General features: G+C 39.3%; 1 protein-coding gene across 1 annotated transcript; it reads right to left on the bottom strand.

Annotated features, from left to right (window-relative positions):
- Nucleotides 1-11979: 11979 nt before the first annotated feature.
- LOC118844482 (actin-related protein 2/3 complex subunit 3-like) lies at nucleotides 11980-12536 on the bottom strand. Its single transcript, XM_036752376.1, has one exon. It carries the CDS (start codon nucleotides 12534-12536, stop codon nucleotides 12000-12002), a length of 537 nt encoding a protein of 178 aa, XP_036608271.1. The 3' UTR covers nucleotides 11980-11999.
- Nucleotides 12537-19836: the final 7300 nt, after the last annotated feature.

The raw sequence follows: 19836 nt of genomic DNA on the forward strand, positions 1-19836 counted from the left end.
CACAAAATAATTAACAATGAATGTTGCAACATCACAAAGAATAAAGAACAAACATGGACCCAAAGAAGAGACATGTAAAAATACCCTCCCAATCCCCTATTCCCTTGTGGAAGTAGGGTATTCATGGCTGTAAAACATCATATACATATACATATACATATACATATACATATACATATACATATACATATACATATACATATACATATACATATACACATACACATACACATACACATACACATACACATACATATGTATATGTATGTACGTGTGTATATATACGCACATATAGATACACAAATGTACACACATATATAGTTAGATTTTTTTCAGTGCATTGATTGATTTTGCTGATTTTCCTCCTTTGTTTTCCTAAAAAATAAATTATAAGGGATAACTCTTGGGAGGGGAGAGAAGAGGTTAAAGGGAGAAATTTAAGGGATGTAAAAAACCAAAGATATCAATAAAATTTATTTTAAAAAATTGTTACTGTCTTAATAAAGCTGTCCTTTTCTTATACAAAATGATAAATTCCTCAAGTATAAGGCTGCATGTACTAATAGCATTAATCACTTTCATGCTATTTTGTTTAAATATTTAAGAGAGTTATGCTTTGGGGGTATCTGTGAGTTTGTTGGAGTGTAAATGATTTATCAAAACAAAATGCCTAAATAAAAACATAATTGTTTTTGTAAAATAAACAAAAATGCTTAAAGATAAAATGTCCAAATATAAAAATAGCTATCTGACTCTGAGAAATTGCCGTATGTATGTATATCTTATTGCTTTCCAAAAAAAGATATTCTCTTCCCCCAATTCAAATTACACACAAACAGGAAGGACTTCAATGCTTGGTTCAAATACTGATATACCTGGCTTCTCCTCAACCTTCTTTACCTGTCTGCAACATTTAACATGGTTGTTTTAACCTTTCCTCTTATATAGTGTCTCTCCTTTGGTTTTTTTGTGACATTGCTTTCTTTTGGTTCTCCTTCAATGTCCCTTGCTAGTCTTCTATGCTGCAGCATAATCCATATCACTCATCCTGAGGGTGTACTCCAAGATGTTGTCTTGAACTCTCCTCTCTTCTCTTTCTACACACTCTGTCTCTTACTCAGTGACCTCATAAATTCCCATAGGTTTAATTGTCATCTTTATGCCAATGACGCTCAGAAATATACATCTAGCCACAGTCTCTTTCCTGAGCTCCAGTCCTGAATCACCAACTGTCAACTGGACATTTCAACCTACCTCTATGTGTCGCAGACATTTCAAACCAAACAAATCCAAAATAGAATTAATTCTCTTTTAGGTAAAACCCATATCTCCCAAGCTCCTATTTTAATATCAAGGATTCCACCATCCTTCTAATCTCCCCCTAACAACCTTAGACACATCTTTGACTCTTCATTCTCCATCTCCCCACACACCCAATCAGCTACAAAATCTCATTGATTCTATCTTCATAATATTTCTCACATCAGCTCCCCTCTTTCTCCTCATACAGCCACTACTCTAGTTCAAGTTCACATCATCTCTCACCTGGACTAATATAATACCCTCCTCATAGATTTCTCTTCCTCAAGTCTCTTTCCCCTCTGATCCATCCTCCACATAGCTGTGCAAGTGACATCCTAAAGCATAGGACAAACTATGTCACTTTACTGCTCAATAAATTCCAGTGGCTCCCTATTATCTCTGTAATCAAATATAAACTCATCTATTTGCCTTTTAAAGTCCTTCATAACTTGGCTTCAACCTCCCAGCCTTCTTATATATCACTTCACTTCACATACCTTATGATCCAGCCAAATCCACCATCTCATTGTTCCTCACACATGATAACCCATCACCCAATTCTGTGCCTCTGCATAGGCTGCCTCTCTCTCCCTCCTCCTGTGCCTGGGCTCATTCATTCCTCACTTCTACTTTTAGAACTCCTAGTTTCTTTCAAAGCTTAGCTCAAAGCCCATTTCTTATGCAAGATCTTTTCTGATCCTTTCAGATGCTTCTTCCTCTTTCTCCCTACTATCTATACAACTATCTATGCTTGTATATATACATGCATATAAATTCTTATGTCTTTGTTGTCTCTATCTCATTCCCGTACCCCCCAACAAAAGAATGTGAGCTTCTTGAAGGCAGGGATTGTTTCATTTTTGTCATCTCAACAGCTAACATAATTCTTTACCTAGAGTAGGCATTTAATAAATATTTTTTGGAGGGGGACAACAGGGAAATTGGGGTTAAGTGACTTGCCCAAGGTCACATAGCTAGTAAGTGTGTCAAGTGTCTGAGGCCAGATTTGAACTCAAGTTCTCCTCCAGGGCTAGTACTCTACTCACTGCACCATCTAACTGCTCCTTAATAAATATTTTTTGGTTGATTAATTGGTTGATTCCACCCCTCCATGCCTGAGATAGTAATCAGGAACTGTTAATACCCTTTTTCTGACTTCATTGTACAAGGCAACATCATACCTTGCCTAGTTTAAACACGGAATATTTTGATGAAGAATGTGTTGAAGCATGTTGCATTGTACCCAAAGGTGCTCCTGACTCATAATCTGCTGAATTGTTAATCAGTACACTTTACTGCCAAATTGACATTGCCTAGATGAGAAGGTTCTCTGGTCTTCAGATGAAGGAGAACAGACTGTGCCCTAACAATCATGGAAACAGCTATAAAGCCCATTATGATCAGACTATTCAGCACATCTGTTCATTTTATAGCTGCCTAGCAACAACCTCTATGATTTGGCTGAAAATAAACTGGTAATTTGTGTACTATTCAAGTTAATAGCTAATTAACTCCATGAAGGCCTTTTTGTCCAGTTCTATGGGCTACACACATATTTTGGTCCGGGTTCAGTCAATCCGATGAGCATTTATTAAGGATTTATTTCAGAGCAGGCCCTGTGCAAGGCCCTGAGGATGCAAAGTTCTCACTGATGTAATATGTAACCTTAACTTCACTAGGCTGCATTTTTTCATCTTTAACATGGAGCTTGCTGCTTCATGAGAAGCAGTGTGTTGTAGTAGATAGAGCAATAGAACTGGGGTCAAAAGACCTGGATTCAATCCTGACTCTGTTCCTTACTACCTGTATTTTCTTGGGAAAGTGATTTATTCTTTCTGGGGCTCTGTTTCCTCAGTAGTACATAAGACTTTCTTGGGTATGTGTGAGGGACTTGCCCTCCCCCTAGCCTGGATATCCTCTGACTGCCATGAGGACTCTCAGAATTGGATACTGAGTTGGAACTTTCTGGATCTATTAAAGAAGAATGATTCTTACCATTCAGGAAGAATGATCTTCCTGATAGATTAGAAGTGTCAAATTCAACCCTCTGAGTGATAGAGAGAGGGGTGGATGGAATGATTCACTTTTCTCCACCTAGCTACAAGCCATAAGTTCATGGCTTCCTAGACAAGCTGGTGCCTCATCTGGGACCACTTCCCATTCATGTCCTCTTTCCTTTGGTGCAAAGTCCTGTGAGATCTCAAAAGGCAGTTGGCATCTTCCCCTTCCCTGGCACCCCATCCACAGGGTGGCATCAACTGGAGGGGCTACAAGGTCACCAGCAGCAGAGGCAGACCTACCAAGAGGGAAATAGTTGTCCATGAAAAAGGAGAGACCAGTGGAAATAAAGAGCCTACTTGGACTTGATCAAGCTATGTGCAATGGAAGTAAAGTGTAATATAGCAAAGTAATAGCCCTTTCAAAGAAACTATTTGACAAGGATCCAAAGAGCCTTGCCACTCCACTGACTATAATCATTCTCTGATTCTTGATTACTTACAATCCCTTTTTCTATGTGGAAATAAAACTACTATTGCACACCTGAATTCACTTTTGTATTTTAAAGCCTTTTAAAAAAACTTTTTTCCCTTCTTTCACTCTTCTTCCTGGGGAGAGCCCCTTAGATTAGAGCCAAAAACACAATTGATGTTTAGCATTCTGAAGTAGGCATAAAAGCTAGCTGAAACAATTAATAATTTTAGCAAAGTAGCAGGATATAAAATAAGTCCACATAGATCATCAGCATTTCTATATGTCACCCAAAAAACCTTGCAAGAAGAGATAGTAAGAGATACTCCATTTAAAATTAATATAGACAGCATAAAATACTTGGGAGCATACCTGCCAAGACAAACCCAGGAACTACATGAACATAATTATATAACACTGTTTTAACAAATAAAGTCAGATTTAAATAATTGGAAAATATTAATTGTTCATGAGTGGGCAGAGCCAATATAGTAAAAATGACAATTCTACCTAAATTAATCTACTTATTCAATGCCATTTCAATTAAATTACTAAAAAATTATTTTACTGAGCTAGAAAAAATTAATCACAAAATTAATTTGGAAGAACAAAAGGTTAAGAATTTCAAAGAAATTAATGAAAAAAATGTAAAGGAAGGAGGTTTAGCAGTATCAAATCTTTTGCTTTTTGTATTGTCATGATTTTGTTACTGATCTCCTCAAAAGGTAATAAATGTTTTTTTTTTTTTCATCCAGTAATTATTGCAAAAATACTTGTCTGGGTAAAATAATCTCTCTCTCTCTCTCTCTCTCTCTCTCTCTCTCTGTGTGTGTGTGTGGGGGGGGTATACTGTTCAAAGAAACATAATTTAATGGGATTTCCCCCCATAAATACATTTGCAAACATCACAAATTTTATAAAGATGCTCCCCCTTTTTATGAAATTTTGATTACATACCAATATGGTTAAGTTAGCATTTACACTGTAGTTTTAAGATATTTTTCTAGTAATGTTCCATTAATGTATACCACACCCAGTGAAAATCCAGGGTTGAGGAAAACATGCTAAGAATTTAAGAATATACTGTAGCTAAAAAGAAGAAAAATGGAACACCTGGGGTTACTTCTTCCACCTACACCACCCTGTGTCTGTTTCAGACAAATACAAATCCATTCTTCCATCTTGTTATGTTTTGTTTCCAAAACCACCTCATAAAGAGATGTGCAGAATTCTAAGGTGTGCTTCTCATCATGCCTGCTTGGTTTTGTCCTTCTGACTTCCACAGCACAAGATTATCTACCAAAATCAAAACAAAATATCCTTTCTCTTTTTAGGAAGAGGCTGTTAAGCAGGGTGTGTTATAAAGAGATTGGAGTCCCTGCAAAGTCAATAGGAGGACAGGACATGCTATGCTTGACTTGTTAGTCTATCCATACATTAATCCATACTTGATACTATAGAAAAACTATTAAAAAATGGACACAACAACTGATCAGGCATGATTCCAGAAAATCGTGACTATAAAAATACACATACATAGATAATACCAAATCTTAAACTATATTATAAGTCAGTAATTATCAAAACTATCTGATACTGGTTAACAAATAGAAAGGTGGATCATTGTAACAAAGTAGACATACAAAACATAGTACTAAGTGGCTAACTTTGTAATACCCTTGTGCTTGACAATTGCAAAGATTTAAGCTTCTGGGATAAGAATTCACTATTTAGTAAAAATTATTGGGAAAAAGGGGAAGCCATCTGACAGAAATTGGGTATAGACCAATATCTTACGCCATTTACCAAGATAAAGTCAAAATAAATACATGATCTAGATATAAAGGGAAATATTATATACAAATTAGAAGAACATGGAACATATTACTTATTAGACATGGATAAGAGAAGAATTTAAGAGTAAAGGAGAGATAGCATTGTGAGATATGCAATGGATAATTTTTATTACATTAAGTTAAAATGGTTTGGTACAAATAAAACCAATGTAGCCAAGATTAGAAGGAAAGGAAATAATTGGGGGAAATTTTTATAGACAATTTCTCAGATAAAGGACTCATATCTCAACTATATTGAGAACTTTGTAAAATGTATAAGAATATGGGTCATTCCCCAACTGATAAATGGTCAAAGGATATGAATAGGCAGTTTTTTGATGAAAATATTAAAGCTATATATAGTCATATAAAAAATGCTCTAAATCATTATTGATTAGAGAGATACAAATTTGAGAAAACATCCCAAACCCATCACATTAACTAAAATGATAGAAGGAGAAAATGACAAATGTTGGAGGAGATATAGAAAAATTGAGATATTAATACTGTTGGTGGAACTGCTAACTGATCCAACCATTTTGGAGAGCAATCTAGAATTGTGTCCAAAGAGTTATAAAACTGTGTATGTACACTCTTTGACCCAGCAATACCACTATTAGTTTTGTTTCCCAAGGTGATCAGGGAAAAAGGAAAAGAACCTCTATGTTTTAAAATATTTATAGTCACTCTCTTTTTGGTGGTAAGGAACTGGACATTGATGGGACACCCATCAATTGGGGAATGGCTAAATAAGTTGTGGTATAGGATTGTGACGGAATACCACTGTGCTGTAAGAAATGATAAGCAGGTGTAATATTAATTAAGTTGGGACTGTTTTTCTGTTTTAGAATGCTAAATTAATTAAGTACCTTTGATTGAGTTTAACTAGGTGCTAAACCCCAGTCTGGTTAGCAAACTAGTTCACTAGTTTGAGAGAAGCCAGAAGCCCCCAGGATCCTAAGGGGAGTTGCTACGACCAGAGCCAATAGTAGGAGCCTAAGTTCTGGTTGCTCAGATGTCGTTTGATGAAGTCTAAAGACTGTATAAAAAGAGAGAACAGAGTTGTTTGCTTGGGGCTCTGAGCCACAGGAGGACTGGAGCGTTACTCTGGGCCAGCCGTTGTTAAGAGCTCCCCAGCTTGTCAACCTAGATGTTGATGGTTTCTTGGTAACTATGAATTGTGATCTGGTCTGTTTATTGTGTGTATGTTTGTAACTTGTTTGTATTTGCTCTGAAGTTCAGGTTGCTGGCTTATCCTCCTGAACTAAGTGAGTTTATATGTATGTGTTGGATTAAAGTAAGTTTGTTAACTCCTTAACATTACTTTCCTTAGTAAAGCTGATCAAAAGAACCTGTGCTGGCAGCATTCTTGTTGTTGAGCTTGTGTTGGTCTTTCACCCCCACAGCAGCTGCTAGCTGAATTGTTGCGACAGCAGGTTGATTTTAGTAAAATATGGAAAGATGAAATAATGAAAAGTAAAATGAGCAGGACCAAGAAAACATTGTATAAAGTGACAGTGATATTGCTCAAAGAATAACTATGAACGACTAAGTTATTCTGAGCATTCTAAATACTCAAATCAATTACAAAGGACCTATGAAAGAAGATGCCATTCACCTCCAGAAAAAGAACTGATAAATAGAAGTATGCATAGTTTAATTTTATACACACACATCTATATCTATCTATCTATCTATCTATCTATCTATCTGGGCAGCCCTAGCTCCCCTATTGAGAAGAGAGGCAACCCTAGAACAATGACTCCAGGACAAACTTAAATAGTTGATAAAAGACACAGATTGACCAATGTCACCAGCTGTATGATGTCTAGCTTGCTGCTGTATTAGATATACAATTATGAAGTTGAGTTAGATAACTTCTAAAAGTCCATCCAGTTCAAATATTCTCTGATTTTAGTCAAATCCTGAAATTTTATTATATCTTATAGATTGTGAAATAGAAGGGACCTCAGAAGCTATCTGGTCCAACCCTCTTGTTTTATAGATAAGGAAACTGAAGTCCTTATCCAAAGTAATGAAGCTGGGACCCAAGATAGTATTCGAACTGATTCTAGAACACAGATTTTTCCCATTATACTGCACTGCCATCCCATTTCTGCCTCTGTTCTCCCTGCTTCCAATCTGTTTTACATACCAATGCCATAGTCATCTTGCCAAGGCATGGCTGCTATTGCAATGAACTTCAAAAGGTTCTCAGATTTTTTTTCCACTCATTTCAATGAAAATATATTAAAGTCCTTCCAGGTGAAAGGCACCACGCTAGTTTCTGAGCTTACAAATATGAAAAAAGGACAGAAATTTACAGTCTACTAGAATGTGAACTCATCACAAAATGGTATCCTTTTTCATTTTCTGTACTTGTATCCCAAGAATCTAGCACATTGTCTGGGACTTAGTAGGTAGTTGGCACCTAATAAATACTTATTGGATGGATTGATTGATGGGGGCATATAACATATACATGGATAATTGCAGCACATGGTAGCGTGCAATGGGAATTTAAGAAAGACTTCTTGTAATGGCTCTTCTTTTTCTTGGATGGCCTGATAATAAAAGACAGCAGTGAGATACCAGGGAAGAAAAGATAAGCTACATGAGGGCAAAGATCCCAATGTACCCAAACAGATGAATCCCAAATTCCTTTACCCTTGAACATGCTTCTAGTGTGAACTTCCAGGCTGTTCTTTCCATACGGGGAGAGGCTCCTGAGACTAGTATCTGGCTGATATTTGATGTTTGTTCCTCCTATCCTTACTGCTGCTATGCAATGAAAAATGAGCCCAGATAGAACACTTAGGGCTAAGGTGACTGAAGGAGCAGTTGGGGGACCCCTGAAACAGGTAAAGAATCACAGTGTTTGCATTGGTGAAACAGACCAGTCTTGCCCCCATGAGACATCAATATTCCAAGACAGACCAGGCTGGCAGCTGCTATGAGATCTCAGTCACTGTTGCTATCAATCAATCAATCAATAAACATTAAGTGCCTACCCTGTGCCAGGCACTATGCCAAGTGATGGCAATACAAAAAGAGGCAAAAAATAGATCCTACCCTCAAAGAGCTTAAGATCTAATGGAGGAGACAATATGAAAGCAAAGTATACAAAGCAAGGTGTGTGTGTGTGTGTGTGTGTGTGTGTGTATGTGTGTGTATGTGTGTTTGTGCTAAATAGGAGATAATTAACTGAATGAAGGTCCTAGAATTAAGAGGTGTTGGGCAAACCTTCCTACAGAAGGTGGAATTTTAGTCAGGATTTAAAGGGAGCCAGAGAGGTCAGTAGTCAGGGTGGAGGAGGAAGAGCATTACAGGAATGGGGGATAGTCAGAAAAAAATACCAAAAGAAAGTGTGTCTCTTTTGTGGAATAGCCAGGAGGCCAGTCTCACTGGATCAAGCATACGTTTTGGGGCAAGGCATAGGAAGACTGGGAATGTAGAAGGGAACTAGGTTATGAATGGACTTTGAATGGCAAACAAAGTACTTTGTATTTGATCCCAAAGGCAATAGGGAGCCACTGGCATTTGTTGAGCAGGGGGTGACATGATTAAACTTGAGCTTTAGGAAAATCATTTTAATGACTGAATGCAAGATGGACTGGAGTGGGTAAAGACTTGAGGCAGGCAGACTCACTAAGAGGTTATTACAATTGTCTGAGTGTGAGGTGATAAGGGTCTCTGCTAGAGTGATGGCAGTGTCAGAGGACAAAAGCGGGAGTATTCAAAAGATGTTGTAAAGATGAAACCCACAGGCCTTGGCAACAGATTGGATTATGGTGTGTGAGGAATACAGGATGACAATTAATTTATGAGCCTGAGGGACTGACTGGGAGGATGATGTTGCCCTGTACATAATAAGGAAGGCAGTAGGGGGAAGGTTTAGGGAAAAAGATAATGTGTCCATTTTGGACATATCAAATTTAAGATGTCCACTGGACATCCAATTTGAAATGTCTGTAAGGCAGTTGAAGGTGTGAGACTGAAGCTCAGCAGGGAGTTTGGGACAGAATAGGTAGATCTGAAAATCATCAGCATAGAGATGGTAATTAAATCCATGGGAGTTAATGAGATCACCAAGTATAGAGGGAGAAGAGAAGAGGCCCAAGATAGAATACAGAAGGATGCCAGTGTTTAGCTGGTGTGATCTAGATGAGGATGCCAGCAAAGGAGGCAGAAATGGAGAAGTCAGATAAGTAAGAGAACCAGGAGAGGTGTCCCAAAAACCTAAAGGAAGCATATTAGTATGAAGGAGAAAAGGGAGATCAGCAGTGTGAAAGACTGCAGAGAGATCAAAGAAAATGAGCACAGAGAAAAGGCCACTGAATTTGGCAATTAAGAAATCATTAGTAATTTTGAAGGGAGCAGTTTTGGTGGAATGGTAAAGTTGGAAACCAGATGATAAAGGATTAAGAAGAGTGTAAGAGGAGCCAGTACCTTCTGCTGTACTGAAGCCCAGGCCTGGCTGCCAAGATGCCAGCAAGATGTACACAGTTCTTGGCCTTTGTTTCATAAAAATTGTATATCAAGGAAGAAGAGACACATCCTTACTGGAAAAGCTCTTTATTAAGAATGTTGGGGCTTAAGGATCACTGAGAATTTTTGCAATGTTATGCTGATGCAGAAATTGAAAGAATCCACCAATTGCCTCCTGAAAAAGATCTCAAAAAGAAAACTTTTAGGAATATTGTTGCCCAATTCCAGAGCTCCCAAATCAAGGAGAAAATACTGCAATCAGCCAGAAAGAAACAATTTGAGTATTGTGGAAACACAATCAGAATAATAGAAGATCTAGCAGCTTCTAAATTAAGGGATTGAAGGGCTTGGAATATGATATTCCAGAGGTCAATGGAGCTAGGATTAAAACCAAGAATCACCTACCCAGCAAAACTGAGTATCATGCTCCAAGGCAAAATATGGATTTTTAATAAAATAGAGGACTTTCAAGCTTTCTCAGCGAGAAGACCAGAACTGAATAGAAAATCTGACTTTCAAACACAAGAATCAAGAGAAGCCTGAAAAGGTAAACAAGAAAGAGAAATCATAAGGGACTTACTAAAGTTGAACTCTTTTGTTTACATTCCTACATGGAAAGATGATGTGTATAATTCATGAGACCTCAGTATTAGGGTAACTGAAGGAAATATATATATATATATGTATATATATGTATATCTATATATACATACACACACACACACACACATATATATATACACACATATATATATACACACATATAGACAGAGGGCACAGGGTGAGTTGAATATGAAGAGATGATATCTAAAAAAAAAATCAAATTAAGGGACGAGAGAGGAATATATTGAGAGAGGGAGGTAGGGAGAGATAGAATGGGATAAATTACCTCACATAAAAGTGGCAAGAAAAAGCAGTTCTGTAGGAAGGGAAGAGAAGGCAGGGGAGGGGGAATGAACGAATCTTGCTCTCGTCGGATTTGACCTCAGGAGGGAATAACATACACACTCAATTGGGTATCTTACCCCACAGGAAAGAAGGAGGAAGAATATAAAAAAGGGGGGACAAAGAAGGGAGGGCAGATAGGGGGAGGAGGTAATCAAAAGCAAACATTTTTGAAAACGGAGAAGGCCAAGGGAGAAAATTCAATAAAGGGGGATAGGTTAGGAAGGAGCAAAATTTAATTAATCTTTCACAACATGAGTATGGTGGAAGGGTTTTATATAATGATACACACCTATGTTGAATTGCTTGCCTTCTTAGGGAGGGTGGGTGGGGAGAGAAGAGGGGAGACAATTTGGAACTCAAAGTTTTAAAAACAGATGTTCAAAAAAAAGTTTTTGCATGAAACTAGGAAATAAGATACACAGGCAATGGGGCATAGAAATTTATCTTGCCCTACAAGAAAGTAAGGGAAAAGGGGATGGGAAGGGAGTGGGATGACAGAAGAGAGGGCTGACTGTGGAATGGGGCAACCAGAATATATGTCATCTTTGAGTGGGTAGGAGGGTAGAAATGGGGAGAAAAGTTGTAATTCAAACTCTTGTGAAAATCAATGCTGAAAACTAAATATATTAAATAGATTAAATAAATAAAAAAACAGTTTGTCTACAATAGGTACTTCCACTTTCTCTCTTCTTACACTCTTCTTTTTATTTATTTTTTTATTTTTTTTAAGAAATCTATTTTATTTTCATTAAGCACCAGCTTAACATTGCAAAAATTCTCAGTGATCCTTAAACCCTGATATAAGAGTGACATAAAAAAAAGTAAAGGGTTTTTCCAGTAAGGATGTGTCTCTTCTTCCTTGGTATAAAATTTTATGAAATAAAGGCCAAGAACTGTGTACATCTTGCTGCCAAATGGTGAATGCTTCTGCAGTGGGGATGACTGCACAAGACCTGGTCACTGCCCAGGCCCCGAAAGACTCTTGTTCATGAACTGCCTCTTCACAAAGCAAGTCCACCACTTGCTGGGCTTGTTGCTCTGAGGATCAAAGACCTTCTCACAAAGCCTCAGCCTAGTTTCTTGATGCAGCTGCTGTAAGTAGGCCCTCATGACTTCATCTTCTTGCTTATTTGCAGGTTTGGCATAAATTGCATTAAGAAGGAAACCCGGCTCTCCAGGAATGGGAAAATTAGTGATTCCCAGTGTATACATTTCTTTCTCTCTTTGGCTTTTTGACTTGCACTTCTGGAGTTTATTTAAGCATTCAGAAATGTAAAGAGTTATGTAGATCAATGTCCTATCAGCTTCATTCTTAATTTCATAGTTTTTGAAGAAGACATTGTCCTTGCAATAATAGATAGTTTCATCCACAATATCCATGTCTTTTGTTTCTCTGGGAGCTGGTCCTTTGAATTGACTGCTAATGGATAATAGTGCCATGTTTCCAATTAGTTTGGTGTTGGGGTCCATGAGAGAGGAGTGGTATGCCGGCATCTTGGCAGCCAGGCTTGGGCTTCAGTACAGCAGAAGGTACTGGCTCCTCTTACACTCTTCTTAATCCTTTATCATCTGGTTTCCAACTTTACCATTCCACCAAAACTGCTCCCTTCAAAATTACTAATGATTTCTTAATTGCCAAATTCAGTGGCCTTTTCTCTGTGGTCATTTTCTTTGATCTCTCTGCAGTCTTTCACACTGCTGATCTCCCTTTTCTCCTTCATACTAGTATTCTTCTCTTTAGGTTTTTGGGACACCTCTTCTGGTTCTCCTCCTACTTATCTGACTTCTCCATTTCTGTCTCCCTTGCTGGCATCCTCATCTAGATCACACCAGCTAAACATTGGCATCCTTCCGTATTCTATCTTGGGCCTCTTCTCTTCTCCCTCTATACTTGGTGATCTCATTAACTCCCATGGGTTTAATTACCATCAGTAGCATGTGTGTAGGTGTGAAGGCAATAAATGGCGAGAGTAATCCAAGGCTAAGGCTTGGTTGGATGTAATGGGTGATATGATAAGGAGAATAGATAGGGATAGGGATCCAAGAGAGGAGGACAATGTAGAGTTTAACTGATTCACCAAGGAGTCAAGAAGGGAACAAGAGAAGAGAGTGGTTAGTATAGGGGAGATAGCCTGGAAAAGAATTGGGAGGTACAGGAATTGTCTGTCACAGTGCAGACAAAGAGCCGAGTTTTGTAAAGGGAGGCAGAGGAAGAAGTGAAGAGCCAATAGTTTATGTTCAAATAAGGGGGCTTTGGAATTCTTGAACATTAAGGTGGTATGTTTGTAAGTTATGGCAAGGTTAGTATGACCTTAGTATGATTAAGATGACCATCTTAGTGTATGATTGAGATTGGATGGATGAGTAGCTCATGAGAGGTGACTAAGTTGAGGAACTGAATAATTACAATATTTGAGGGAGAATCAATATATATGTCAAAGTCCCCTAGTATGAGGTAGAAGTTGGGAAGGAAAGAAAAATTGTGAGTTGGGTATCAAACTCATTGAAAAAGAAAGGGGAGTGACCTGGCCTTCTCTAGACAACTGCCACCAGAATTTTGATTGGGTGGTAGATACAAATAGTATGAAATTCAAAGCAAGAGTGGTTACTGAATGCTGGAAATGACAAGGAGTATTCTAACTCTCCACATTGACCTTTAAAGCTGAGGAGAATGCGTGAAGGTGTAGCCAGCCCTGAAAAGGGTGAAACAGAGAGGCTATATATTAGAAGTGGGGGTTGGAGGGAGAAACCAGGTTTCAGTAAGAGCTAGTAGAGAGAAGCAATGGGAGAGGAAAAGATTTAAGATGAAGGAAAATTATATATAAAAATTATATATATATGTATATATATATATATATAATGTAATATGCTATATGAGAGAGAGAGAGGAGAAAGGAGAGAGAGAGAGAGAGAGAGAGAGAGAGAGAGAGAGAGAGAGAGAGAGAGAGAAAGGATTCCAGCGGGCACAGTGGAAGGGCTAGGTAGAGTTAGGTTGAAACATTCCAATGGGAGTATCAAAGGGGGTTGGAATGAGGAATCAAGTTATATGGAATATGGAATGGGGTTTGAAAGGTGATCTACAGGAGTTCAAAGTCACTGGGATGTGAACAGTATGACCAGATGTGAGAATGTTCACAATTGACTGGAGGACACCATTCTTCTACCCTCAAAGAACTGGCACAGCAGGAGATAGGAAGCCTGAAGTCAAAGAGAGGGTCGTTCTTCTTTGTATCAGAGGTTCAACACATCCCAGTTGGGTGACTGGGCTGGCAGAAGGAGGTGGAAGTTGCCTTATGCTGGCAGAGATGGAGGTTGTTGCTTTGGGCAGATAGAAGACTTTTAGCTCTGGCCCCTCAGGAGATATGATACACCCAGCACAAGATGGAAAGCTCTAGCGCTCAGTAACCTCAACTGAGGAGGCAGGCTATGAGGGGACAGCAGAAAGTGATGAACTCCCTGTTGTTAGGGGTAAGTAGAAGACTCCTGGCCTGGCCCCAGTAGCCTTTCCTCATGGAACATGAGGCACAAGACTCTATTGTGCCAGTCTGAGCTATGGAGACCTATCCAAACCCTGCATTCCCCATGAGGAACCCACTGCCTCTCCCCACACCCTTTTTCTCTAATTCTCTGTAGAGCAGATCCAGGCAGTTCCCAGTAAACAATTCTTTCCTCTATTTCCTCTTTTTATGCCCAGGGCATGGTAAGGATGGTCAAGCAGCAGTTTCTTTACAGCTCTGCTATGGTACACTTCCGTTTATGGTTATTCACTTTATTATGCTTAAACAAATCACAGTCACTAAAAAAAGAGTCAATAGTCTGGGTCTTAGGAATGTTGTTAGTGGAGCAAGAGCAAGAGATTTCCCAAATGTGAGGTTAGAGCTAAGAACAAATTGAGATTTCCTTAACTCTCTTATTTCAGAGTGGAATATTATTTTTCTTCTCTTCTTCCTTCCTTATGCCACTAGATAAAAAATGAATCAGGGCAAGAGAGCTGGGAGGAGGGAGGAGAGTAGTCCAGGGACTTGTGGGAAAGTCACTTCCAGTGAACAGTGGGGACGATGTAGCCATTTGGAAGGTCTACACCCATCCTAGATAGGTTGTAGAAGGCAAGAAAATGAACTCGATGTGGCTTCCTATTTTGTTGGTAGCACTACCAGTGTCAACAGGGACATCTAATAAGTGTCCATGAAGACTCTGCTACTGACACATGGACAAAGAACAAATTCAGACACAGTATTTTGGAAAAGTTTGAAGAATTAAAAAAAAAACACAATTAGCTGAGATCAGGACCAGTTTCATGGAAGAGGCAGCCACCTGAGCTGAACCTTGAAGGAAGAGAGGGATTTTACTATGTAGAGATGGGGAAGTAGCAGGGGATGGCCTACACAGATAATCAGGTGGGAGAGGGCAGCATGAGATTGGGGAACTGCCGATAGTCTATTTTAGCTAGAACAGAGAATATATGAAAGGGAACAGCTTAAAGTAAAACTGAAAAGGGAGGTTGGAGCAAGATTGTGCCAGGCTGAGGAGTTTATATTTTCTTTTGGAAACAATAGGTAACTGCTAAAGTTTCTTAGGTATAGAAGTGACATGTTCAGTGTATGTTTGTGCATTATTCTGGTAGGTATATGAGGGATGGATGAGACAGTATTAGAATAGCCTGAGACTCAAGGTTCTTGATAATACTTTGGTCAACTCAATTGACTAAACATAAGTACTTACTATGTAAAAGGGACTTTGATAGGCACCAGAGATGCAAAGACAAAGACAAAACAATCCCTGCCCTCGAGAGGCTTTGGGGGATGGGACATATTCACAAATGGGTAGGAAGTAAGGAATGATGGAGACCAAGAAGAAAGAAAAAAAATATAAGTGGCCCTGGAATATTTGGAGAGAGAAAACTTTCAGATGGGGAGATCGAAGGTCAAGGCAAAAGGAAGTGGCACCTAAGCTGACCCTCAAGGAAAAGCATGTTGTGTCTGTCCAGCACTTCATGATGCCATTTGGGATTTTCTTGGCAAAAGTACTGGAATGGTTTGCCTTTTTTCTTCTTTGGCTCGTTCTATAGATGAGGAAACTGAAAGTTAAGTGACTTGCCCAGAGTCACACAGCTAGTAAGTGTCTGAGTTTGGATTTGAACTCAGGTCATCCTCATTCAAGGCCCAGTGCTCTATCCACTGCACTAACTACTTGCCCATATTATGTTTTATCCTGGAAGAAAAGGGGGACACTGTAGGGGGGGAATGGCGAGATCAGAACTGTCCCTTAGGAAGATTATTTTGTTGGGTCTGTGTGAAAACTAGATTGGAGAATGGAAGACAGAAAGACCAGTTAGGTTGTCGTTTTGTGTCCTTTATTCTCAACCAGTTAGGTTGCTGTTGCTTGTCCTTCGTTCTCAAAGAGGACCAGGACACCAGGAAGGTGATGCCATGACTTGCAAGTGAATTGGATTTAAGTGAGGGAGGGCTGTGCAAAGTCACCTTTCTCATCTGAGCTGTCTGGATCCAGTGGTGATACATAGATCGGGATGACTAGAGATATAATAGTCTAGGAGAGACACGATAAGAGCCTGAACTAGGATGGGGCTAGGTGAATAGAGAAGAGACAAATGTAAGAAACACTGGGGAAGTGGGATCAATAGATCTTGATTGGATGAGGGTGTTCAATCCTGAGGACTAAGGAGGTGTATTAGCATTTCTTAATATCAAGTATTTCTTGTGGATGGAAGGAATAAGTATTTTTAAGTGCCCACTATGTAGAGATGTAAGTGCTCAAATATCTTATTTGATCAACCCTGTGAGGCAGGTGCTATTATTATCTTCATTTTACAGATGAGAAAACTGAGGCAAACAGAGGCTAAGTTACTTGCTCAGAATCAAATAGTTATTAAGTATCTGAGGTGATCAATTGAACTCACATCTGCCTGACTCCAGGACCAAGGCTCTATCCACTGTGCCACCTAATGTTCTCTCACAGTAAATTGGTGACAGGTTAGAAATTGGAAAACTTTATGTTATACAAATTTTCTAGGTTGTAAGATTTAATGTGTCTATACACAAAGTCTATCTGTGCTTTGACTGGAGTTTTATCCAAAATGACAAACCAATTAAGCAGTGAAGATCAAGTAACCTTGATGCAATCAGCAAAGGATTGGCATTTGTTTCTACTGTACATCTTCAAAAGTTAGCAGAGCTGAAAGCTGTTTACCCCAACACCCAAAGAGATATTTCATTCTGGTCAAAGCCCATTTTCTGGGCCTCCTGGTGTGACACTGGTATGATGGAAAAGAGGAAATGCAAGTGAATCACGATAGAGTTGATAATTAAAATGAAAAGCTTTAGCAAATTGTGCCCCCTGAAGAACTTGCAGGAAGATAATGGAGGATTGTGTGTTGAGGCTGAGAGTTGGAAAAGATTGTTTATTATGCACTGGTGGCAGCCCAATATTGCCATAGCAACAAATTACTTAGCAACTCATTTGAACAGACTGATCCTCTGAAAGAGTTTACATAATAGAAAGTACTTGAGGACAACAAAGCTTTGTGGGGCTCCTTCCCACCTTATAAAATGAAGCCACTCCAAGGAATTAATCATAGTGATTCCTTTAAAAATGGTGCATCACTTCTGCTGAGAGATAAATGAGAGGATTCCTTAAAGATCTGGAAATAGTGGGTAGGGTGGAGGGATATGAGAGGAGGGGTTGAACCCCTTCTGTGATTGTTGATGCTTTTGAGAGTTGGGGTTGGAATCTACTGTTACCTATGATTAAAATTTACCAATTAACCCATAAATAGAAAGGTTTTGGGAGAGGCCAAGACGACAGGGACTGGTATAGGAGGAAGAAGAGGATTGAAAGTATACAGAAAAAAGTCCTGGGGATAGGAAGTCACAGGTTGTGCATAGAAAACAGAGTGAAAACAATCCAGCTAGAGTAGAAGGTTTGCATAGGAAAGAGGGAATGGGAGTTCGACGGATTAGAGCTTTAAAGCTAGAAGAAACGTGAGATGTGATCTACTCAAACCCTCTCGTTTTACAGGCCAAGAGTCCTGCCTAATATCACACGGTTAAGTGTCAGAGGCAAGATTTGAAGCCACATCCTTTGACCCTAAGAGAGAGTGATCTTCCTACAATACCAACCTGGCCTCTGATTAAGTCTGGAAAGATACCTGGTGATCAGGTAATGATGAAGGAATGCCCTGAAATAAAGGGATGCCTGGAATCACAGGGAGAAATATGTGCCCCAATTATGAGAGAGGAATAAGTTCTGCAGAGATTCCCACCCACAAATCCCCAGACAGTTATCATTGGTAAAAGGCTGTTAGGTTATCCAGGGAAGGTCCAAGTGGCAATTAAATCCCCTGAATGGTCCCTTTCCATTTTCTGTTTGATTCAATTACAGGGCATCTCATTTAGCTTGGGGAAGAACTGGCTGGAGATGTGTGTGTCTCCTTAGTGCCAAAGGATATTAGGCAATAAGAAATATTCTTCTACCCACTTTGTTTTCATTCCCATTGCCCCTGACTAGAATGCTAATGAGCAGATGAGAAAAATGATTCAGTGCCTTTGAAGCACAGACATGTCATCTGGACTGAGATGTCAGATCCCTAAGTGCTGCCTGAAAGTGAAAGCTTTAATTTTGAAAAATTTATAAGGCCCAAAGTGCCCACTGCTTCATCAATCTGTGAGCTCCAGGTGAAGAAGTACAGGATTTATTTATGGTCATTTACATTCTCCCCAGCAAGCACAGCTGCTCCCCTCCTCCAAAAGGCCAGTGCCGGACTGGGAGGAACGCTAGTGGAAATCTCCATCTAGATACCCTTGACGAGTGCAGAGCAGAGGTGGGGAGGTCAGGGCTTTTTCCCAGACCACAGTTGGAGTGCACCAGATTTATAAGGTACTAACAGCAGACCTTCAGCAGTTTAGAAATAAGAAGAGCTTAAATAAATAAGGGTTTAACACTTAGTTAGCAAGAATAGGCTAGAGATCAGACTAGACCTGTGTTTTCATTGGTATAAGGAGCTCCTGCATGATGAAGCCCTCTCTGTCAAAGGAGATAGGCACCTTCTCTGAAGTTTATCATCTCAGATTGTTGCTGGGGGCCCTAAGGGGAAAAGCAGCTTATCTAGGGTCACATAGCCAGTAGATATAAGAGTGTGATGGGCTGACTTTCTTTCCTGCTCTGCTCTGGCCCCCTCCTTCAGCCAGTCTTCCATCTCAGTCTCCCCAGAAGTAGCCTTGTATTAGGGTCTCAGGGTCTCTTTACAGGGTAGTGCCCTATCATGAGGGGCAGCTAGGTGGCACAGTGGATAGAACTCCTGGCCTGGAGTTGGGAAGACTCATCTCTGTGAATTCAAATGTAGCCTCAGATACTTACTAGCTGTGTGACCCTGGCCAAGTCATTTAACCCGATTTGCCTCAGTTTCCTCATCTGTAAGATGATCTCCTCTTGCTCTGGGCAATCAAATAAATAAAATCATTGCTTTGAGAAAGGACATGTCAATTAACTGCCCTGCGGATTGATTCACCATCCCAGATCAAAATTCCTTTCATAGACCACTATTTCCCTATGTGTGTTATCTCCCCCCTATAAGACTACAAGGTCCTTGAGGGCAAAGATTATTCCACTTCTGTAGTTGTATTCCTAGGCTTAGCACGATATCTGATGCATACTAAGTACTTAATAAATGCTTTTTCATTCATTCATTCCTATGAAATATTCATTTCATTCATTCACTTCAAAATCAGAACGTGTTTTATGATTCTTATACTGAACTGAAAGTCGTCTTCTCTGAGTC

The sequence above is a fragment of the Trichosurus vulpecula genome, chromosome 3, assembly GCF_011100635.1.
Source record: "Trichosurus vulpecula isolate mTriVul1 chromosome 3, mTriVul1.pri, whole genome shotgun sequence".
NCBI lineage: Eukaryota > Metazoa > Chordata > Mammalia > Diprotodontia > Phalangeridae > Trichosurus > Trichosurus vulpecula.